General features: G+C 48.2%; 1 protein-coding gene across 2 annotated transcripts in view; it reads right to left on the bottom strand.

The window, feature by feature from the left end:
* Positions 1 to 22696, bottom strand: part of apbb3 (amyloid beta (A4) precursor protein-binding, family B, member 3) — a 127329-nt gene that overhangs the window by 87298 nt on the left and 17335 nt on the right. The window contains exons 2-3 of one of the 2 annotated variants that reach the window (XM_085996002.1): positions 7576 to 7775; positions 3136 to 3227 (exon numbers count right to left, since the gene is read on the bottom strand). In XM_085996002.1, the coding sequence (XP_085852128.1) occupies positions 3136 to 3227; positions 7576 to 7775 (292 nt within the window). Of the gene's footprint in view, positions 1 to 3135; positions 3228 to 7575; positions 7776 to 22696 lie in introns of those variants that run through there. The other variant, XM_085996003.1, reaches the window with a different exon arrangement.

Genomic DNA, 22696 nt, shown 5'->3' with positions numbered 1-22696 from the left:
GTCCACTGGTTCCCCTTTATCCACCCTATATATATGTTACTTCCTCAAAGAACTCCAGCAAATTTGTCAAACATGACTTCCCCTTCATAAAACCATGCTGACTTTGTCCTATTAAATTATGATTATCCAAATGTCCTGTTACTGTCTCCTTAATAATGGACTCCAAAATTTTACCTACCACAGATGTTAGGCTAACCGGTCTATAGTTTCCAGCCTTCTGTCTACTGCCCTTTTTAAATAAGGGTGTTACATTAGCAGTTTTCCAGTCTGCTGGGACCTTTGCCGAGTCCAGGGAGTTTTGGAAAATTTTTACCAATGCATCCACAATCCCTACCGCCACTTCCCTCAAGACCCTAGGATGTAAGCCATCAGGTCCAGGTGACTTATCCGCCTTGAGTCCCATTATTTTACCGAGTACCACTTCCTTAGTGATTTTGATCGTGTTTAGCTCCTCCCCCCTCTTTAGCCCCCTGTTTGTCCAGTGTTGGGATATTCTTAGTGTCTTCTACTGTAAAGACTGATGTAAAATATTCATTCAGTGTTTTTGCCATCTCCATATTTCCCACCATTAATTTCCCGGTCTCATCCTCTAAGGGACCAACACTTACTTTAGCCACCCTTTTTCTTTTTATATAACTATAAAAACTCTTACTATCTGTTTTTATATTTTTTGCTAATTTACTTTCACAATAAGATCATGGCTGATCACCCACCTCAACTCCACTTTCCCGCCCGATCCCCATATCCCTCGATTCCCCTAGAGTCCAAAAATCTATCGATCTCTGTCTTGAATACACTTGACGACTGAGTATCCACAGCCCTCTGGGGCAGAGAATTCCAAAGATTCACCGCCCTCTGAGTGAAGAAATTCCTCCTCATCTCGGTCTTAAATGGCCGACCCCTTATCCTGAGACTGTGACCCCTGGTTCTAGACTCTCCAGCCAGGGGGAACGATTCTCCCAGTATCTATCCTGTCAAGCCCCTTAAGAATTTAATACCTTTCAATTAGTTATACATTTCAGTGAGAGTTATACCCCCTTTGTTCTGGATTCCACCCAGCACAGGAAATAGTTTCTCTCTATCTACCCGATCAATCCTTTAATCAACTTAAGCACCTCAATCAGATCATCCGTTAATCTTCTATACTCAAGGAAATATAAGCCTCGTCTATGCAACCTGTCCTCGTAATTTAACCCTTGGGGTGCAGCAATGGAGAGAGAGAATCACCCATCTGCTGCTGGCAGACACATTGGCTACAGGTCCAGGGGTACCACCCGCACCGACCGCTTCGGCACGTTTTCAAGTTGGCGCACTTTGACCCTGAGACAAACATTGTTTTTTCAGCAATAAAACTGCTCCAAGCCCCCAAGATACCTAGATTGATTTGACCCATTAAACCGTACACTATAAAATAAATACTAGAAACACAATTTTTCATAATATTTAAAAATGTAACCCGTTTAGCTTGTGTCCTGTTTTCCTTTTATTCTTCCAATTCTTTACCTTTAATTTCACTCTCTTTCATGCGACAATTAGCCCCGCCCCACAGGTAGCCCCTCCCCCACCCCGCCCCCTACCGGTAGCCCCTCCCCTCTCCGCCCCACCTTCCTCGGGTAGCCCATCCCGCCTCCTACAGGTAGCCCCTCCCCCGCCCCGCCTCCTACAGGTTGCCCCTCCCCCACCCCGCCTCCTACGGGTAGCCTTTCCCCCACCCCACCGACTCTTCCTTGCTGGAGTTGATCTCGGAGTGCTGTGTGCAGTATTGGGCTCCACAGTGCAGGAAGGATATCAAGACGATAGAGAGGGTACATCGCGGATTCACTAAGATGCTGTCTGGGATAAGGAAAAATAATTCGTAGAATGATACAGCACAGAAAGAGGCCATTCGGCCCATCGTGCCTGTGCCGGCTCTTTGAAAGAGCTCTCCAATTAATCCCCCTTCTCCTGCTCTTTCCCAGATCCCTGCAAATTTTTCATTTGCACGTATTTATCCAATTCCCTTTTGAAAGTTACTATTGAATCTGCTTCCACCGCCCTTTCAGGCAGCGCATTCCAGATCACAACAACTTGCTGCGTAAAAAAAAATTCTCCTCACCTCCCCCCTGGTGCTTTTGCCAATTAAAGTAAGCCCGTGTCCTCTGGTCACCGACCCTTCCACCAGTGGAAAATGTTTCTCCTTATTTAGTCTATCAGAACCCCTCATAACCTTTATTTATAAAAGAGGTTCCCAAATTTCTTCCCCGGTTTCCCCCGGACCCCCACAGCTGCCAGTAATTAGCCTTTGACCTTGTGAAACATAGAAACATAGAAGATAGGAGCAGGAGTAGGCCATTCGGCCCCTCGAGCCTGCTCCGCCATTCAACGCGATCATGGCTGATCATCCAAATTCAGTACCCTGTCCCTGCTTTCTCCCCATACCCCTTGATCCCTTTAGCCTTAAGAAATATATCCAACACCTTCTTGAATATATTTAATGAATTGGCCTCAACTGCCTTCTGTGGTAGAGAATTCCACAGGTTCACCACTCTCTGGGTGAAGAAATTCCTCCTCATCTCAGTCCTAAATGGCCTACCCCTTATCCTTAGACTGTGACCCCTGGTTCTGGACTCCCCGACCATCGGGAACATCCTTCCTGCATCTAGTCTGCCCAGTCCTGTTAGAATTTTATAAGTTTCAATGAGATCCCCTCTCATTCTTCTAAACTCCAGCGAGTATAAGCCCAATCGACCCAATCTCTCCTCATACGTCATTCCTGCCATCCCAGGTATCAGTCTGACACATCAAATGAAACTTAACAATTAAATTAAAATTTGGTTGCCGGCGGGGGGGGTGATGACTCCTGTTCCGTCTCCAGGGCCACCCGGGCGCGAATGTGGCTGTCACTGCAACAGACTTGATATTCCAGTCTGTGTTTTATAAAAGCACCCTGATATATTTGACAGATTTGTAGGAGACATACTGATCGGTTCTTGTCAGTATATTTAATTTAATTCAGGACTGATTCACACCTTTCCTAACACTGGTCTGTCACTAAGCGGAGCTGCCTCTACAGCCTCTCTACAGCCTGTCTCCAGAATGCCAATGAATAATCACCTCAGTCCCCAGCCTCAGGAAAATGTGGTCGCTGTGCCTTACCTCAGATTAATTGATGAAGAAGCCGGCATTGTGCTCTCAAACTTCCCCCCTCTGCAGGCACGATTCACCGTGGCAGAACCTGGGACATCAGCCTGAGACAGTCAGAAACAGGCAGGAGATTACAGTCAGAAACAGGCAGGAGGTTACAGTCAGAAACAGGCGGGAGATTACAGTCAGAAACAGGCAGGAGGTTACAGTCAGAAACAGGCAGGGGATTACAGTCAGAAATGGGCAGGAGATTACAGTCAGAAACAGGCAGGTGGGAGATTACAGTCAGAAACAGGCAGGTGGGAGATTACAGTCAGAAACAGGCAGGTGGGAGATTACAGTCAGAAACAGGCAGGAGATTACAGTCAGAAACAGGTGGGAGATTACAGTCAGAAACAGGCAGGAGATTACAGTCAGAAACAGGCAGGAGATTACAGTCAGAAACAGGCAGGAGATTACAGTCAGAAACAGGGAGGAAACTACAGTCAGAAACAGGCGGGAGATTACAGTCAGAAACGGGCGGGAGATTACAGTCAGAAACGGGCGGGAGATTACAGTCAGAAACAGGCAGGAGATTACAGTCAGAAACAGGCGGGAGATTACAGTCAGAAACAGGCGGGAGATTACAGTCAGAAACAGGCGGGAGATTACAGTCAGAAACAGGCAGGTGGGAGATTACAGTCAGAAACGGGCGGGAGATTACAGTCAGAAACAGGCGGGAGATTACAGTCAGAAACGGGCGGGAGATTACAGTCAGAAACGGGCGGGAGATTACAGTCGGAAACAGGCGGGAGATTACAGTCAGAAACAGGCAGGAGATTACAGTCAGAAACAGGCGGGAGATTACAGTCAGAAACAGGCGGGAGATTACAGTCAGAAACAGGCGGGAGATTTCAGTCAGAAACAGGCAGGTGGGAGATTACAGTCAGAAACAGTAGGAGATTACAGTCAGAAACAGGCAGGAGATTACAGTCAGAAACGGGCGGGAGATTACAGTCAGAAACGGGCGGGAGATTACAGTCAGAAACAGGCGGGAGATTACAGTCAGAAACAGGCAGGAGATTACAGTCAGAAACAGGCGGGAGATTACAGTCAGAAACAGGTGGGAGATTACAGTCAGAAACAGGCAGGAGATTACATTCAGAAACAGGCAGGTGGGAGATTACAGTCAGAAACAGGCAGGAGATTACAGTCAGAAACGGGCAGGAGATTACAGTCAGAAATGGGTGGGAGATTACAGTCAGAAACAGGCGGGAGATTACAGTCAGAAACAGGCAGGAGATTCCAGTCAGAAACAGGTGGGAGATTACAGTCAGAAACAGGCAGGTGGGAAATTACAGTAAGAAACAGGCAGGAGATTACAGTCAGAAACAGGCAGGAGATTACAGTCAGAAACACGCGAGAGATTACAGTCAGAAACAGGTGGGAGATTACAGTCAGAAACAGGTGGGAGATTACAGTCAGAAACAGGCGGGAGATTACAGTCAGAAACAGGTGGGAGATTACAGTCAGAAACAGGCAGGAGATTACAGTCAGAAACAGGTGGGAGATTACAGTCAGAAACAGGCGGGAGATTACAGTCTGAACCGGGCGGGAGATCACAGTCAGAAACAGGCGGGAGATTACAGTCATAAAAAGGCAGGAGATTACAGTCAGAAACGGGCAGGAGATTACAGTCAGAAACGGGTGGGAGATTACAGTCAGAAACAGGCAGCAGATTACAGACAGAAACAGGCAGGAGATTACAGTCAGAAACAGGCAGGAGATTACAGTCAGAAACAGGCGGGAGATTACAGTCAGAAACGGGCGGGAGATTACAATCAGAAACAGGTGGGAGATTACAGTCAGAAACAGGCAGGATATTACATTCAGAAACAGGCGGGCGGGAGATTACAGTCAGAAACGGGCGGGAGATTACAGTCAGAAACAGGCAGGAGATTACAGTCAGAAACGGGTGGGAGATTACAGTCAGAAACAGGCGGGAGATTACAGTCAGAAACAGGCAGGCGGGAGATTACAGTCAGAAACAGGCGAGAGATTACAGTCAGAAACAGGCAGGAGATTACAGTCAGAAACAGGTGGCAGATTACAGTCAGAAACAGGCAGGAGATTACAGTCAAACAGGCAGGAGATTACCGTCAGAAATGGGCGGGAGATTACAGTCAGAAACAGGTGGGAGATTACAGTCAGAAACAGGCAGGTGGGAGATTACAGTCAGAAACAGGCGGGAGATTACAGTCAGAAACAGGCAGGAGATTACAGTCAAACAGGCAGGAGATTACAGTCAGAAACAGGCAGGTGGGAGATTACAGTCAGAAACAAGCAGGAGATTACAGTCAGAAACAGGCGTTAGATTACAGACAGAAACAGGCAGGAGATTACAGTCAGAAACACGCGGGAGATTACAGTCAGAAACAGGTGGTAGATTACAGTCAGAAACAGGCGGGAGATTACAGTCAGAAACAGGCAGGCGGGAGATTACAGTCAAAAATTGGAGGGAGATTACAGACAGAAACAGGCAGGAGATTACATTCAGAAACAGGCAGGAGATTACAGTCAAACAGGCAGGAGATTACAGTCCGAAATGAGCAGGAGATTACAGTCAGAAACGGGCAGGAGATTACAGTCAGAAACAGGCGGGAGATTACAGTCAGAAACAGGCAGGAGATTACAGTCAGAAACAGGCAGGTGGGAGATTACAGTCAGAAACAGGCAGGAGATTACAGTCAGAAACGGGCAGGAGATTACAGTCAGAAATGGGCTGGAGATTACAGTCAGAAGCAGGCGGGAGATTACAGTCAGAAACAGGCAGGAGATTCCAGTCAGAAACAGGTGGGAGATTACAGTCAGAAACAGGCAGGTGGGAAATTACAGTCAGAAACAGGCAGGAGATTACAGTCAGAAATTGGCAGGAGATTACAGTCAGAAACACGTGAGAGATTACAGTCAGAAACAGATGGGAGATTACAGTCAGAAACAGGCGGGAGATTACAGACAGAAACAGGCAGGAGATCACAGTCAGAAACAGGTGGGAGATTACAGACAGAAACAGGCAGGAGATTACAGTCAGAAACAGGCAGGAGATTACAGTCAGAAACAGGCAGGAGATTACAGTCAGAAACGGGTGGGAGATTACAGTCAGAAACAGGCAGCAGATTACAGACAGAAACAGGCAGGAGATTACAGTCAGAAACAGGCAGGAGATTACAGTCAGAAACAGGCGGGAGATTACAGTCAGAAACGGGCGGGAGATTACAATCAGAAACAGGTGGGAGATTACAGTCAGAAACAGGCAGGAGATTACATTCAGAAACAGGCGGGCGGGAGATTACAGTCAGAAACAGGCGGGAGATTACAGTCAGAAACAGGCAGGAGATTACAGTCAGAAACGGGTGGGAGATTACAGTCAGAAACAGGCGGTAGATTACAGTCAGAAACAGGCAGGCGGGAGATTACAGTCAGAAACAGGTGAGAGAGTACAGTCAGAAACAAGCAGGAGATTACAGTCAGAAATGGGTGGGAGATTTCAGTCAGAAACAGGCAGGCGGGAGATTACAGTCAGAAACGGGCGGGAGATTACAGACAGAAACAGGTGGGAGATTACAGTCAGAATCAGGCAGGAGATTACAGTCAAACAGGCGGGAGATTACAGTCAGAAACGGGCAGGAGATTACAGTCAGAAACGGGCGGGAGATTACAGTCAGAAACAGGCGGGAGATTACCGTCAGAATCACTGACAAAATATCCCACACACATTCCCATAAAGTGACATAGATTGCCTTGCACTCATTCACACTGACACATAATCATAGAAACATTAACACACCTGCACCCACATTTATTAGACTGAAACTAACGCAGAAAACTCACACATTTACACTCACACTCGCACAATAACTACTGACACTCAGATACACACTCTCGCATACAGTTGCACGCACACACGCACACACGCACACATATACAGTCCCACGTGCAAACACAACTCACTCACACAGTCGCACATGCAGACTTGCACATGGACTCACTCACTCACATACACATCTGCACATACACACACATATATTCACACACGCATTCTGACACACACACATGCTGTCTCACATGCACACATACACTCGCTCGCTCACACACACACTCTCACACACACGCACACGCACACCTCACTCACTCACAGAGTTCCACATGCACACACTCACTCACTCACACACTCACACAGAGTTCCACATGCGCACTCACACTCACACTCTCACGCACACACACGCACACACACACACACACACACACACACACACACGCACCTCACTCACTCACACACACAAAATTCCACATGCGCACACACACTCACTCACCCACTCACTCACACACCGATGAATTGAAACGTCCTCGTGCCTCTACTACAAAATGGCATCGCGGCTCCTGTGACCTTCCCTCTCTCTCTCTCTCTCTCACCTTGTGCTCTAGGGTTGGGGACAGGGCCGTTGACAGTTTATCTGAGCCAAGGCTGATATCTGAGGTGCACGCTGGGTGCTGCCATTGGGTGGTGCCGGTTGGCACGTGCCAGTAGTACGTCCCGCTTGTGTCCCTGATTGTTCTCCAGCCCGCGGGGAGGTCTGGGTCGATCTCCAGGGATTGGTCATTCCACAGGTTGTCTGTAAACACACCATTGAAACAGAAACACCATCATTGCCTTAAAGGCAGATTCAATAGTAACTTTCAAAAGGGATAAATACTTGGAAAGGAGACATTTGCAGGGCTACGGGGAAAGAGGTGGGGGATGGGAAGTGGGGGGGGCAAATCGGACTAATGGGACAAAGAGCCAGCACAGGCATGATGGGCCGAAAGGTCTCCTTCTGTGCTGTAGGATTCTGCGATGACATACAGGAAATTGGGATCCATTAGTTGTCAGTGACAGATCAAAGGTTTCCAAGGCAACGCAATCTGCTCATGAGAGTGCAGCTGGCAGAAGTCAGTGACTGTCCACAGACCCTGTGGATCTCAGCAAAGAGCGGAACGAGCACCTCAATAAAAAATGAAACACTATCAATCTTTGTAATATAGATAACAATGAATTAGCACAAAATTATAATCGTTTTTTTATAAAACGGAATAAACCTGGTTGCGTGGCAAGACAGCAGTTTAAACTGAGTAAGGAGTCAAGATGAGGCAATTCAGGAGTAAGCCCCTATACACTGTCCCCTATTATGGGCTCTACCCACCCATTGAATCTCCTCCCACAGCCCATGTACACTCTCCCCTATCATGGACTCTACCCACCCATTGAATCTCCTCCCACAGCCCATGTACACTCTCCCCTATCATGGGCTCTACCCACCCATTGAATCTCCTCCCACAGCCCATGTACACTCTCCCCTATCATGGACTCTACCCACCCATTGAATCTCCTCCCACAGCCCATGTACACTCTCCCCTATCATGGGCTCTACCCACCCATTTAATCTCCTCCCACAGCCCATGTACACTCTCCCCTATCATGGACTCTACCCACCCATTGAATCTCCTCCCACAGCCCATGTACACTCTCCCCTATCACAGACTCTACCCACCCATTTAATCTCCTCCCACAGCCCATGTACACTCTCCCCTATCATGGACTCTCCCCACCATTTAATCTCCTCCCACAGCCCATGTACACTCTCCCCTATCATGGACTCTACCCACCCATTTAATCTCCTCCCACAGCCCATGTACACTCTCCCCTATCATGGACTCTACCCACCCATTTAATCTCCTCCCACAGCCCATGTACACTCTCCCCTATCATGGACTCTACCCACCCATTTAATCTCCTCCCACAGCCCATGTACACTCTACCCTATCATGGACTCTACCCACCCATTTAATCTCCTCCCACAGCCCATGTACACTCTCCCCTATCATGGACTCTACCCACCCATTTAATCTCCTCCCACAGCCCATGGACACTCTACCCTATCATGGACTCTACCCCATCCTATAACGATATCTTCCCTATGGTTTATCGGCCAGATGGGGCCTGACCAATGCCTCGTGTCGCAACTATACAACTTCCTTAGATTTGCTATTTTTGGTCAGGTCAACCCATCGCTCTCCAAAGCATGATGCTGTGGGAATCTATGCCCATCCTGTAATGCGTCTGTTTGACCGATGTGGAGCGCACAATCTCTTCTCAGGCGAACACACCGCACTTGGCTAAAGTGCTGCCTCTCCTGGGCGTGGCGTCCTGAGGAACGTCCTGGGGAGATGATCACACACCAGTAACAGAGCCAAAGTGGGGGGAGAGCGGGTTTAACTAATGAGGCCAAAGCACAGGAAGACACAAACAGGAGGGCCGAGTGGGCGGGCAAATGGCAAAATGAAATTCAATATAGAGAAGTGTGAAGCAATTCATTTTGGCAGGAGGGAATGAGGAGGCCACTTAATTCCTGGAAGCTAAGAAACTAACTCACTGGTTAGGCCCCAGCTACAGTGTTGTGTCCAATTCTGGGCACCGCACTTTAGGAAGGATGTCCAGGCCTTGGAGAGGGTGCAGAGGAGGTTTACCAGCGTAGCCCCAGGGATGAGGGACTTCAGTTATGTGGAGAGACTGGAGAAGCTGGGAGTGTTCTCCTTAGAGCAGAGAAGAGTAAGAGGAGATTTAATAGAGGTGTTCAAAATTATGAGGGGTAAATAAGGAGAAACCGTTTCCACCGGCAGGAGGGGTGGTAACCAGAGGACACTGGCAAAAAATCCAGGGGGAAAAGGGGGGACATTTTTTTTAGGGGCGAGTTGTTGTGATCTGGAATGCGCTGCCTGGAAGGGCGGTGGAAGCAGATACTAACTGGAGTTGAGGAGCAAACAGATACATAAGTCAATAAAAGTAGCAACATAAGCTGGTAAGGCCGTTAACAGTGGGAATAGAGCACTGGGGTTCATCTCTAGAGGAATCGAATGCAAAAGCAGAGAAGTCATAGAAACATGGAAACATAGAAGATAGGAGCAGGAGCAGGCCATTCGGCCCCTCGAGCCTGCTCCGCCATTCAATGCGATCATGGCTGATCATCCAAATTCAGTACCCTGTCCCTGCCTTCTCCCCATATCCCTTGATCCCTTTAGCCTTAAGAAATATATCCAACTCCTTCTTGAATATATTTAATGAATTGGCCTCTACTGCCTTCTGTGGCAGAGAATTCCACAGGTTCACCACTCTCTGGGTGAAGAAATTCCTCCTCATCTCAGTCCTAAATGGCTTACCCCTTATCCTTAGACTGTGACCCCTGGTTCTGGACTCCCTGGCCATCGGGAACATCCTTCCTGCATCTAGTCTGTCCAGTCCTGTTAGAATTTTATAAGTTTCAATGAGATCCCCTCTCATTCTTCTAAACTCTAGCGAGTCCAAGCCCAATCGACCCAATCTCTCCTCATACGTCATTCCTGCCATCCCAGGTATCAGCCTGGTGAATCTTCACTGCACTCCCTCCATGGCAAGAACATCCTTCCTCAGATAAGGCGACCAAAACTGCACACAATACTCAAGGTGTGGTCTCACCAAGGCCCTGTACAACTGCAGCAAGACATCCATATTATAGCTACTTGATTACCCCGCACTGTGAGCAGTTCTGGTCACCATAGTACAAAAAGGATATTGAAGCCCTGGAGAAAGTACAGAAAAGATTTGCAGAATTGAGATGAATCAACCAGATGAAAAGATTGAGCAGGCTGGACGTTTTTGTTCTTTGCAAGAGAGAAGACTGAGAGGAGACCTGATAGAGGTCTTTAAACTAATCAAGGGGTTCGACAGGGTAGATGTGGAGGAACTGTGGGGGAGTCCAGCACGGGGGCGGGGTGGGAGCAGAAATATAAGACAGCCACTAACTGATCAATTTAAGAATTTCGGAGGAATTTCTTCACGTGGAGGGGGGGCGAGAATGTGGAACTCGCTACCACATCGAGTGCTTGAAGCAGAGATGCACTTAAGGGGAGGCTTGATGCACACATGAGGGAGAGTGGGATATGGGGGCAGGTCGGGAAGAGTTAATTAGATTGGGAGGAGGCTCAAATGGAGTATTTCACACCAGCACAGGCTGGCATTGACAAGTTATCTCTACTACCAAGCTTGTCCTAATATCTCCTGACGTGGCTCGTGTCAAATTCTGTCTGGTAACGTTCCTGTGAAGCGCCTTGGGATGTTTTTTTACAACGTTAAAGGCGCTGTGTAAATGCAAGTTGTTGTTGTTGCATTGCTGGAGTTTAAACAGCAAATACACTGCAGGCAATGAGCTGGTGAGCTCCCTGCTGCTGGTCCAACTCGGGCCACCCTGCCCGCTGTGGTATTGACTGGCGAGACCACGTAGGACAAGTCCCAGCCCCTCGTGACGGATCTACCTCTTCGGTTTCCATTGGTGATCCAGGCTGACTTAACAATCGCCAATGGTGGCCACCAGAGGCCTGCTTGGATTGTCGAGTTTGCCAGAGTTGATTTGGTTTGAAACTCCCGTCTCCAAGATGGAGACACAAATGGGCGACTCACCTCCCTGGGTCCGTGTTTCCTGAGAGAGGACACACGGTGCCACCAGGCTGCAAGCTTAAAATAAAATAAACGAGGGAGAGGGAAAACGTTTTAAAAAGTACGTCAGTCTTTCCGTAACTTGGGTGCAGCCCCAACATCATTCAAGAAGCTCAACACCATCCAGGACAAATCAGCCCACTTGACTGGCACCCCATCCACCACCTTAAACATTCACTCCCTCCACCACCGGCGTACCATAGCTGCAGTGTGTACCATCTACAAGATGCACTGCAGCAACTCACCAAGGCTTCTTCGGCAGCACTTCCCAAACCCGCGACCTCTTCCACTTAGAAGGACAAGGGCAGCAGGCACATGGGAACACCACCACCTGCAAGCTCCCCTCCAAGTCACACACCATCCTGACTTGGAAGTATATCGCCGATCCTTCATCGTCACTGGGTCAGAATCCTGGAACTCCCTCCCTAACAGCACTCTGGGAGTACCTTCACCACACGGACTGCAGCGGTTCAAGAAGGCGGCGGCTCACCACCACCTTCTCAAGTGGCAACTAGGGATGGGCAATAAATGTCAGCCTTGCCAGTGAGGGCAACTTGCCAATTTGTTTAAAAACTATTTGTGCGTAGAGCATAGTTGGGAGCAGAGTCGTGCTGTGATTGAGAAATGGCCAAGTTATTGATTATAACGATTAAGATGAGGATGATATTACAGTACACTATCTAAAAATGGACCGAGTATATACTGCAATAGCACAAGGTGATATCAGAGTGGGGTCTGACTGAGAACGTGTGGCGTGCCAAGTCATTCTAAAACCCACTGCGTCCAATTATAGTCATATCACAATAGGAAACAGCAGTGATGCTCACAGGGCAATATCACATTTGGTGGCAAAGGACAATGCTTGGATGATTTTAATGGCTCTATAACGGGACATCATATATGAGTTGTTGCCAATGTCACAACTTTCAAACGCCCGCCAAGAGATTTAAAAACTCGTAACATGTTGCACTGGGTATTGTGAAACCTCTGCCCCTCTGTAGCTGGGGGGCAATTTTGCCAGCCCTAGGGAGGCGGGTATGGAGGCAGGACTGCCGGGAAAAGGTCAGAATCTGGGGGCGGGTATACCCATCCCGCCCCCAACCCGCCTTCGTGCCATCTTCCCAGGAGGCGGGTACCCGACCCGCGCTGGGTCCCGTCTCCTGGAGGCAGGAAGGGGATTACAGCCACTTAACTGCTTGTTAACAGGTAGTTAACAGGCAGTTAAGAGGATTATCCCCATTTTTCCATCAGAGGTGCGGGCTTCCCGACGTCGGGAAACCCCGCCAGGGTCAGTGAGGCGAGCAGTGGGTCTGCGGGGGTCAGAGGGGTCCAAAAGTGCGCTGTGGAGGTGAGTGATGGGTGCAAGTGTGGAGAGGTGAGTGTGTGAGGTGAGTGAAAGGTTTTAGAAAAAGTTCACTTACCTTTGTTTCTTCCTGCAGGCTTCAATCGTTGGGGATCCGGAGGCTCCGGCATCTCACCGGCAGAGATGACAGAATGGCTGCTGCATTCTCTGATGTTTTTTTTATTCATTTATGGGATGTGGGCGTCGCTGGCAATGCTAGCATTTATTGCCCATCCCTAGTTGCCCTTGAGAAGGTGGTGGTGAGCTGCCTTCTTGAACCGCTGCATCCGTGTGGTGAAGGTGCTCCCACAGTGCTGTTAGGGAGGGAGTTCCAGGGTTTTGACCCAGCCACGGTATGCCGGTGGTGGAGGGAGTGAATGTTTAAGGTGGTGGATGGGGTGCCAATCAAGCGGGCTGCTTTGTCCTGGATGCTGTCGAGCTTCTTGAGTGTTGTTGGAGCTGCACTCATCCAGGCAAGTGGTGAGTATTCCATCACAGTCCTGACTTGTGCCTTGTAGATGGTGGAAAGGCTTTGGGGAGTCAGGAGGTGAGACACTCGCCGCAGAATACCTAGCCTCTGACCTGCTCTTGTTACCACAGTATTTATATGGCTGGTCCAGTTAAGTTTCTGGTTAATGGTGATCCCCTGGATGTTGATGGTGGGGGATTCGGCGATGGTAATGCCATTGAATGTCAAGGGGAGGTGGTTAGACTCTCACTTGTTGGAGATAGTCATTGCCTGGCACTTCTGTGGCGCGAATGTTACCTGCCACTTATCAGCCCAAGCCTGAACATCGTCCAGGTCTTGTTGCATGCGGGCATGGACTGCTTCATTATCTGTGGAGTTGCGAATGGCGCTGAACACTGTGCAGTCAATAGCGAACATCCCCATTTCTGACCTTATGTTGGAGGGAAGGTCATTGATGAAGCAACTGAAGATGGTTGGGCCTAGGACACTGCCCTGAGGAACTCCTGCAGTGATGTCCTGGGGCTGTGATGATTGACCTTCAACCACCACAGCCATCTTCCTTTGTGCTAGGTAGGAGTCCAGCCAGTGGAGCGTCTCCCCCCTGATTCCCATGAACGGTAGCGTAGTGGTAATGTCACGGGGCTAGTAATCCAGAGACCTGGACTAATGATCCAGAGACGTGAGTTCAAATCCCACCACGGCAGCTGGGGAATTTAAATTCAGTTAATTAAATAAATCTGGAATAAAAATCTAGTATCAGTGATGGTGATCATGAAACTATTGGATTGTAGTAAAAACCCATCTGGTTCACTAATGTCCTTTAGGGAAGGAAATCTGCTGTCCTTACCTGGTCTGGCCTATATGTGACTCCAGCCCCACAGCAATGTGGTTGACTCTTAACTGCCCTCTGAAATGGCACAGCAAGTCACTCAGTTGTAACTAACAGCTATGAAACAAAATAATAAGAATGAAACCAGATTGACCTCGGCATTGGCTATGGTCACGGCAATGGCACACCCAGCCCAGTAAACTCTGCAAAATCCTCCTCACCAACATCTGGGGACTTGTGCCAAAATTGGGAGAGCTGTCCCACAGGCTAGTCAAGCAACAGCCTGACATAGTCATACTCACAGAATCATACCTTTCAGCCACTGTCCCGAACTCCTCCATCACCATCCTTGGGTATGTCCTGTCCCACCGGCATACAGCCAGGAAGGAGTGGCCCTGGGAGTCCTCAACATTGACTTCGGACCCCATGAATTCTCATGGCTTCAGGTCAAGCATGGGCAAGGAAACCTCCTGCTGATTACCACCTACCGCCCTCCCTCAGCTGATGAATCAGTGCTCCTCCATGTTGAACACCACTTGGAAGAAGCACTGAGAGTAGCAAGGGCACAGAATGTACTCTGGGTGGGGGACTTCAATGTCCATCACCAAGAGTGGCTTGGTAGCACCAATGCTGACTGAGCTGGCCGAGTCCTGATGTGAGGGTGCCGGTCAGTTCCTTCAGTAACCCCTGGATGGCACCTTCACTGGTTTGTTTCCCTTTGTGAATTGTTACTAGTTTCTCCTGTGTTTATTATTTAACTGCCTTTTATCTGGTTTACTGGTTTCACCTGTTTTTGCTTGTATTTAAGTTCTGTGGTTTTTTCCCTCTGGGCTCAGTCCTGACAAGGGAGTCAGTCTTGACAAGGTGCTCTGTCTTGACTAGGTGCTCAGTCTTGACAAGCCGGTTGCCCTGTGGTAACTTGCCTTAAGCCGGTTGCCTAGGGGTAGCTTGTCTTCGGCTAAGTCTTGACAAGCCGTTTGCCTTAGTGGTTGCTTATCTTGAGCTCCTATGTCTATAACTGTTTATCTGTGTTATGTTTTTGCTTGTATTTAAGTTCTGTGGTTCTTCCCTTTGTTCTCGGTCTTGACAAGGTGCTGACAAGTTGCTCAGTCTTGATAAGGTGCTCAGTTTGGACAAGCCGGTTGCCCTGTGGTAGCTTGTCTTGAGCTCAGTCTTGACAAGCCGGTTGCCTCATGGTAGCTTGTCTTGAGTTCCTATCTTGACTAGCCGTTTGCCTATGTAGTAGCTTGTCTTGAGCTCCTATGTTTTGCAACTGTTTACCTGTGTGATTCTAGTAAAGTATTGTTATTTAAGACTGCATACCTGCTTCTCGTCTGTCTGCACTTAGGTCCAGAACCAGCCTCGCCCTGACAGCTCGGCCCCATGTCTACACAGCCCCGTGACAGCAACCCTGACACCTGAAGGACATAACTGCCAGTCTGGGCCTGTGACAGGTGGTGAGTGAACCAACATGAGGGAAAAACCTACTTGACCTCGTCCTCACCAAGCTACCTGTCGCAGATGTATCTGTCTATGACAGCATTGGCAGCAGTGACCACCGCACAGTCATTGTGAAGACAATCACCCTCCATCGTGTTATGTGGCACTACCACCGTGCTAAATGGGATAGATTCAGAACAGATCTAGCAGCTCAAAACTGGGCATCCATGAGGCTCTGTGGGCCATCAGCAGCAGCAGAATTGTATTCCACCACAATCTGTAACCTCATGACCCGGCATATCCCTCACTCTACCATTACCACCAAGCCAGGGAACCAACCCTGGTTCAACAACAAGTGTAGAAGAGCATGATGGGAGCAGCACCAGGCATACCTAAAAATGAGGTGCCAACCTGGGGAAGCTGCAACACAGGACAACATGCATGTTAAAAAGTGGAAGAAGCATGCTATAGACAGGGCTAAGCGATCCCACAACCAAAAGACCAGATCAAAGCTCTGCAGTCCTGCCACATCCAGTCGTGAATGGTGGTGGACCATTAAACAACTAACGGGAGGAGGAGGCTCCAAAAATATCCCCATCCTCAATGATGGTGGAGCCCAGAACGTGTGTGCAAAAGACAAGGCTGAAGCGTTTGCAACCAACTTCAGCCAGAAGTGCCGAGTGGGTGATCCATATCGGCCTACTCCCGAGGTCCCCACCATCACAGAAGCCATTCTTCAGCCAATTCGATTCACTCCGCGTGATATCAAGAAACGACTGAGTGCACTGGATACAGCAAAGGCTATGGGCCCCGACAACATCCCGGCTATCGTGCTGAAGACTTGTGCTCCAGAACTAGCCGTGCCTCTAGCCAAGCTGTTCCAGTACAGCTACAACACTGGCATCTATCCAACAATGTGGAAAACTGCCCAGGCATGTCCTGCCCACAAAAAGCAGGACAAATCCAATCCGGCCATTTACCGCCCCATCAGTCTACTCTCAATCATCAGCAAAGTGATGGAAGGTGTCATCGACAGTGCTATCAAGCGGCACTTACTCACCAATAACCTGCTCACTGATGCCCAGTTTGGGTCCCGCCAAGACCACTCAGCTCCCGACCTTATTACAGCCTTGGTCCAAACATGGACAAAGGAGCTGAATTCCAGAGGTGAGGTGAGAGTGACTGCCCTTGATATCAAGGCAGCATTTGACCGAGTGTGGTATCAAGGAGCCCTAGTAAAACTGAAGTCAATGGGAATCAGGGGGAAAACACTCCACTGGCTGGAGTCATACCTAGTACAAAGGAAGATGTTCTCAGTGTGAATACTTGTGCCTTGTAGATGGTGCAAAGGTGGGTCTTGAGGGAAGTGGCGGTAGGGATTGTGGATGCATTGGTAATAATTTTCCAAAACTCCCTGGACTCAGCAAAGGTCCCGGCAGACTGGAAAACTGCTAATGTAACGCCCTTATTTAAAAAGGTCAGTAGACAGAAGGCTGGAAACTATGGACCGGTTAGCCTAACATCTGTGGTGGTAAAATATTGGAGTCCATTATTAAGGAGACAGTAACAGGACATTTGGATAATCATAATTTAATAGGACAAATTCAGTATGGTTTTATGAAGGGGAAGTCATGTTTGACAAATTTGCTGGAGTTCTTTGAGGAAGTAACATATAGGGTGGATAAAGGGGAACCAGTGGACGTAGTGTATTTAGACTTCCAAAAGGCATTTGACAAGGTGCCACACAAAAGATTATTGCTTAAGATAAAAAATCACAGGATTGGGGGTAATATTCTGGCATGGATAGAGGATTGGCTATCTAACAGAAGGCAGAGAGTTGGGATAAATGGTTCATTCTCGGACTGGCAATCAGTAACTAGTGGTGTTCCACAGGGGTCAGTGCTGGGTCCCCAACTCTTTACAATCTATATTAATGATTTGGAGGAGGGGACCGAGTGTAACATATCAAAGTTTGCAGATGATACTAAGATGGGAGGGAAAGTAGTGAGTGAGGAGGACATAAAAAACCTGCAAGGGGACATAGACAGGCTAAGTAAGTGGGCAGAGATTTGGCAGATGGAATACAATACTGGAAAGTGTGAGGTTATGCACTTTGGCAGGAAAAATCGTAGAGCAAGTTATTATCTTAATGGCAAGAAACTGGAAAGTACTGAAGTACAAAGGGATCTGGGGGTCCTGGTACACGAAACTCAAAAGGTTAGTATGCAGGTGCAGCAAGTGATTAAGAAGGCCAATGGAATGTTGGCTTTCATTGCTAGGGGGATAGAATATAAAAATAGGGAGGTATTGCTTCAGTTGTACAAGGTATTGGTGAGACCGCACCTGGAATACTGCATACAGTTTTGGTGTCCATACTTAAGAAAAGACATACTTGCTCTCGAGTCAGTACAAAGAAGGTTCACTCGGTTAATCCCGGGGATGAGGGGATGGACATATGAGGAGAGGTTGAGTAGATTGGGACTCTACTCATTGGAGTTCAGAAGAATGAGAGGCGATCTTATTGAAACATATAAGATTGTGAAGGGGTTGGATCGGGTGGATGCGGGGAGGATGTTCCCGATGATGGGTGAAACTAGAACTAGGTGGCATAGTCTTAGAATAAGGGGCTGCTCTTTCAAAACTGAGATGAGGAGGAACTACTTCACTCAGAGGGTGGTAGGTCCATGGAATATGCTGCCCCAAAAAGCTGTAGAAGCTACATCATTACATAAATTTAAAACAGAAATAGACAGTTTCCTAGAAGTAAAGGGAATAAAGGGTTATGGGGAGCGGGCAGGAATTTGGACATGAGTCTAGGTTCGGATCGGTCATGGCCCTGTGGGTAGCGGAGCGGGCCCAGGGGCCGTGTAGCCTGATCCTGCTCCTATTTCGTGTGTCTAATTCTGTTAGATTCAGGAGATGGTTCTGTGATAGTGGATTGGCGGCTAGGATCAGATCAGCCATGATCTTGTTGAATGGCGGAGCGGGCTCGAGGGGCCGATTGGCCTACTCCTGCTCCTATTTCTTATGTTCTTATGTTCTTATGAATGGCGGAGCAGGCTCGAGGGGCCGAATGGCTGACTCCTGCTCTTATTTCTTATGTTCTTATGTTCTTATGGATGGGCACCAGGATGTAATATTAGAAAGGGGAAATAAAGTGCACAAAGGATTGGGAGAGGCAGAGAGCACTAACGGAAGAAATAGTAAGTTATTCAGTGGGGTCAAACTAAGAGAGAATACAGGACGGTCTAAGATGGGTTTACAGTGAATGTATGTGAACGCACAAAGCGTAGTAAACAAGGTAAGTGAGCTGCAGGCACAAATAGCCACATGGGAATATGATGTTGTGGCAATAACGGAGACCTGGCTCAAAAAAGGGCAGGATTGGGTTTTAAATAGTCCTGGTTATAAGGTGTTCAGGAAAGATAGGGAAGGAAAGAAAGGAGGTGGGGTGGCAGTATTGGTTAAGGAGAATGTTACAGTGCTGGAGAGAGAGGATGTCCTGGAGGGGTCAAGGACAGAATTTATATGGCTAGAGTTAAGAAATAATAGAGGTGCCATTACACTACTGGGTGTATTCTATAGACCACCAAATAGTGGTAAAGATAAGCACGGTGGCATAGTGGTTAGCACTGTTGCCTCACAGCGCCAGGGACCCGGGTTCGAATCCGGCCTCGGGTGACTGTCTGTGTGGAGTTTGCACATTCTCCCCGTGTTTGCGTGGGTTTTCTCCGGGTGCTCCGGTTTCCTCCCACAGTCCAAAGATGTGCGGGTTAGGTTGATTGGCTATGATAAAAATTGACCCTTAGTGTTAGGGGGATTAAATACGTGGGGTTACGGGGATAGGGTGGGATATGTGTTGGTGTAGGGGTTACAGGGATCGGGTGGGATATGTGTCGGTGCAGGCTCGATGGGCCGAAATGGCCTCTATCTGTACTGTGAGGTTTCTGTGATTCTGTGATTCTGTGATATGGAGGAGCAAATTTTCAGAGAAATTACAGAGAGATGCAAGAACTATAGAGTAGTGATAATGGGGGACTTCAACTATCCTAATATAGACTGGGATAGTAATAGTGTGAAGGGCAGAGAGGGGGAAGAATTTCTGAAGTGTGTTCAGGAGAACTTTCTGGATCAGTATGTTTCCGGCCCAAGGAGGGAGGAGGCTTTGCTGGATCTGGTTCTGGGGAATGAGGTAGGTCAAGTGGAGCAAGTGTCAATAGGTGAACATTTAGGGAATAGTGATCATAGTATCATAAGGTTTAGATTAGCTATGGAAAAGGACAGGAGCAATCTAGAGGAAAGCCAATTTCAGTGGGATGAGAACGGATCTGGCCCGAGTAAACTGGAATCAAAGATTGGCAGACAATACTGTAATGGAACAATGGGCTGCCTTTAAAGAGGAAATGGCTCAGTTACAGTTGAGGTACATTCTCACGAGGGGGAAAGGCAGGGCAACTAAAGCCAGAGCTCCCTGGATGACGAAAGAGATAGAGTAAGATGAAGCAGAAAAAGAGCACATATGACAGATGTCAGGTTGCAAATACATCTGAGAATCAGGCTGAATATAGAAACGTCAGAGGAGAAGTGAAAAAGGAAATAAGAGGGGCAAAGAGAGGGTATGAGAATAGAATGGCAGCCAACATAAAAGGGAATTCAAAAGTCTTCCACAGGCATATAAATAGTAAAAGGGTAGTAAGAGGAGGGGTGGGGCCGATTAGGGACTAAAAAGGAGGCCTAGGCATAGAGGCAGAGGGTATGGCTGAGGTACTAAATGAGTACTTTGCATCTGTCTTCACCGAGGAAGAGGATGCTGCCATAGACATAGTGAAGGAGGAGGTAGTGGAGACACCTGATAGGATAAAAATTGTTAAAGAAGAGGTATTAGAAAGGCTGAAATAAAAACAGAAAATGCTGGAAATACTCAGCAGGTCAGGCAGCATCTGTGGAGAGAGAAACAGAGTTAACGTTTCAGGTCGATGACCCTTCGTCAGAACTGGAAAAAGCTGGAGATGGAACAGGTTTTTAAGCAAGTGTAGGGGGAGGGAGAGGGGGCGGGAGGAAAGAACAAAAGGGAAGGTCTGTGAGAGGGTGGAAGGCAGGAGAGATTGAACGACATAAGGGATGACGGTGCGAGGCAAAAGGAGATGGTAATGGGACAAGTTAAGAAGCAAAAGATGGCTCTAGATGAAGTGTAAATGGCACTGGCAGAATGAGAGACAGCTGCCGTGTGGGAGAGAGAAAAATAAATAAATAAATAAATGGGGGGAAAAAATAGGGGCCGAGGTTATAGTCTGAAATTGTTGAACTTGATGTTGAGTCCAGAAGGCTGTAAAGTGCCTAATCGAAAGATGAGGTGCTGTTCCTCGAGCTTACGTTGAGCTTCATTGGAACAATGTCAGAGGCCGAGGACCGAGAGGTCAGAGTGGGAGTGGAGCGGTGAATTAAAATGACAGGCCACCGGAAGCTCAGGGTCACCCTTACGGACTGAACGGAGGTGTTCTGCAAAGCGGTCACCCAATCTGCGTTTGGTCTCCCCAATGTAGAGGAGACCGCATCGTGAGCAGCGAATACAGTATACTAGATTGCAAGAAGTACAAGTAAATCGCTGTTTCACCTGGAAGGAGTGTTTGGGGCCCTGGACAGTGGGAAGGGTGGAGGTAAAAGGGCATGTGTTGCATCTCCTGCGCTTGCACGGGGAGGTGCCGGGCGAAGGGGAAGGGGTGTTGGGGGTGATAGAGGAATGGACCAGGGTGTCTCGGAGGGAGCGGTCCCTACGGAATGCTGAAAGGGGAGGGGAGGGGAAGATGTGTTTGGCGGTGGGATCACGTTGGAGGTGGCGGAAATGGCGGAAGATGATCTGTTGAATGTGGAGGCTGGTGGGGTGAAAGGTGAGGACAAGGGGAACTCTATCGTGGTTCCGGGAGGGAGGGGCAGGGGTGAGAGCAGAAGTGCGGGAGATAGAACGGACACGGTCAAGGGCCGTGTCAACCACAGTAGAGGGGAATCCTCGGTTGAGGAAAAAGGAAGACATGTCGGAAGCACTGGTATGGAAGGTGGCATCGTCAGAGCAGATGCAGCGGAGATGGAGAAACTGGGAGAATGGAATAGAGTCCTTACAGGAGGCGGGTGGGAGGAAGTGTAGTCCAGGTAGCTGTGGGAGTCAGTGGGCTTGTAATGAATGTTTGTCAATAACCTATCCCCAGAGATGGAGACAGAGAAGTCGAGGAAGGGAAGGGAAGAGTCAGAGATGGACTATGTGAAGGTGAGGGAAGGGTGGAAATTGGAAGCAAAATGAATGAAATTTTCTAGTTCAGGGCGAGAGCAGGAAACAGCACCGATACAGTCATCAATGTACCGGAAAAAGAGGTGAGGGAGGGGACCCGAGTAGGACTGGAACAAAGAGTGTTCCACATATCCCATGAAAAGGCAGGCATAGATAGGACCCATGCGGGTTCCCATAGCAAGGCTGGCTGTACTTAAAGTAAATGAATCACCAGGAGTGGATGGGAAGCATCCTAGGACGCTGAGGGAAGTAAAGGAGGAAATCGCGGAGGTACTGGCCATAATATTCCAGTCCTCCTTAGATACAGGGGTGGTGCCAGAGGACTGGAGAATTGCAAATATTACACCCTTGTTCAAAAGAGGGTGTAAAAATAAAGCCAACAAACACAGGTCAGTCAGTTTGACCTCGGTAGTGGGGAAGCTTTTAGAAACAATAATCAGGGACAAAATTAACAGGTGAAGACCAACAACAACAGCAACAACTTGTATTTATATAGCACCTTTAACGTAGTATTATGTCCCAAGGTGCTTCACAGGAACGATTATCAAACAACCTTTGACACCGGGCCACATAAAGAGATAGTGGGGCAGACGACCAAAAGCTTGGTCAAAGAGGGAGGTTTTAAGCAGCATCTTAAGAACATAAGAAATAGGACCAGGAGTCGG

This window comes from Somniosus microcephalus, chromosome 8 (assembly GCF_052327205.1).
Source record: "Somniosus microcephalus isolate GS21.2 chromosome 8, FLI_Smic_1.0, whole genome shotgun sequence".
Taxonomy (NCBI): Eukaryota; Metazoa; Chordata; class Chondrichthyes; order Squaliformes; family Somniosidae; genus Somniosus; species Somniosus microcephalus.
The sequence above is the reverse complement of the archived record's forward strand: the minus strand, read 5'-3'. Positions and strand labels throughout refer to the sequence as shown.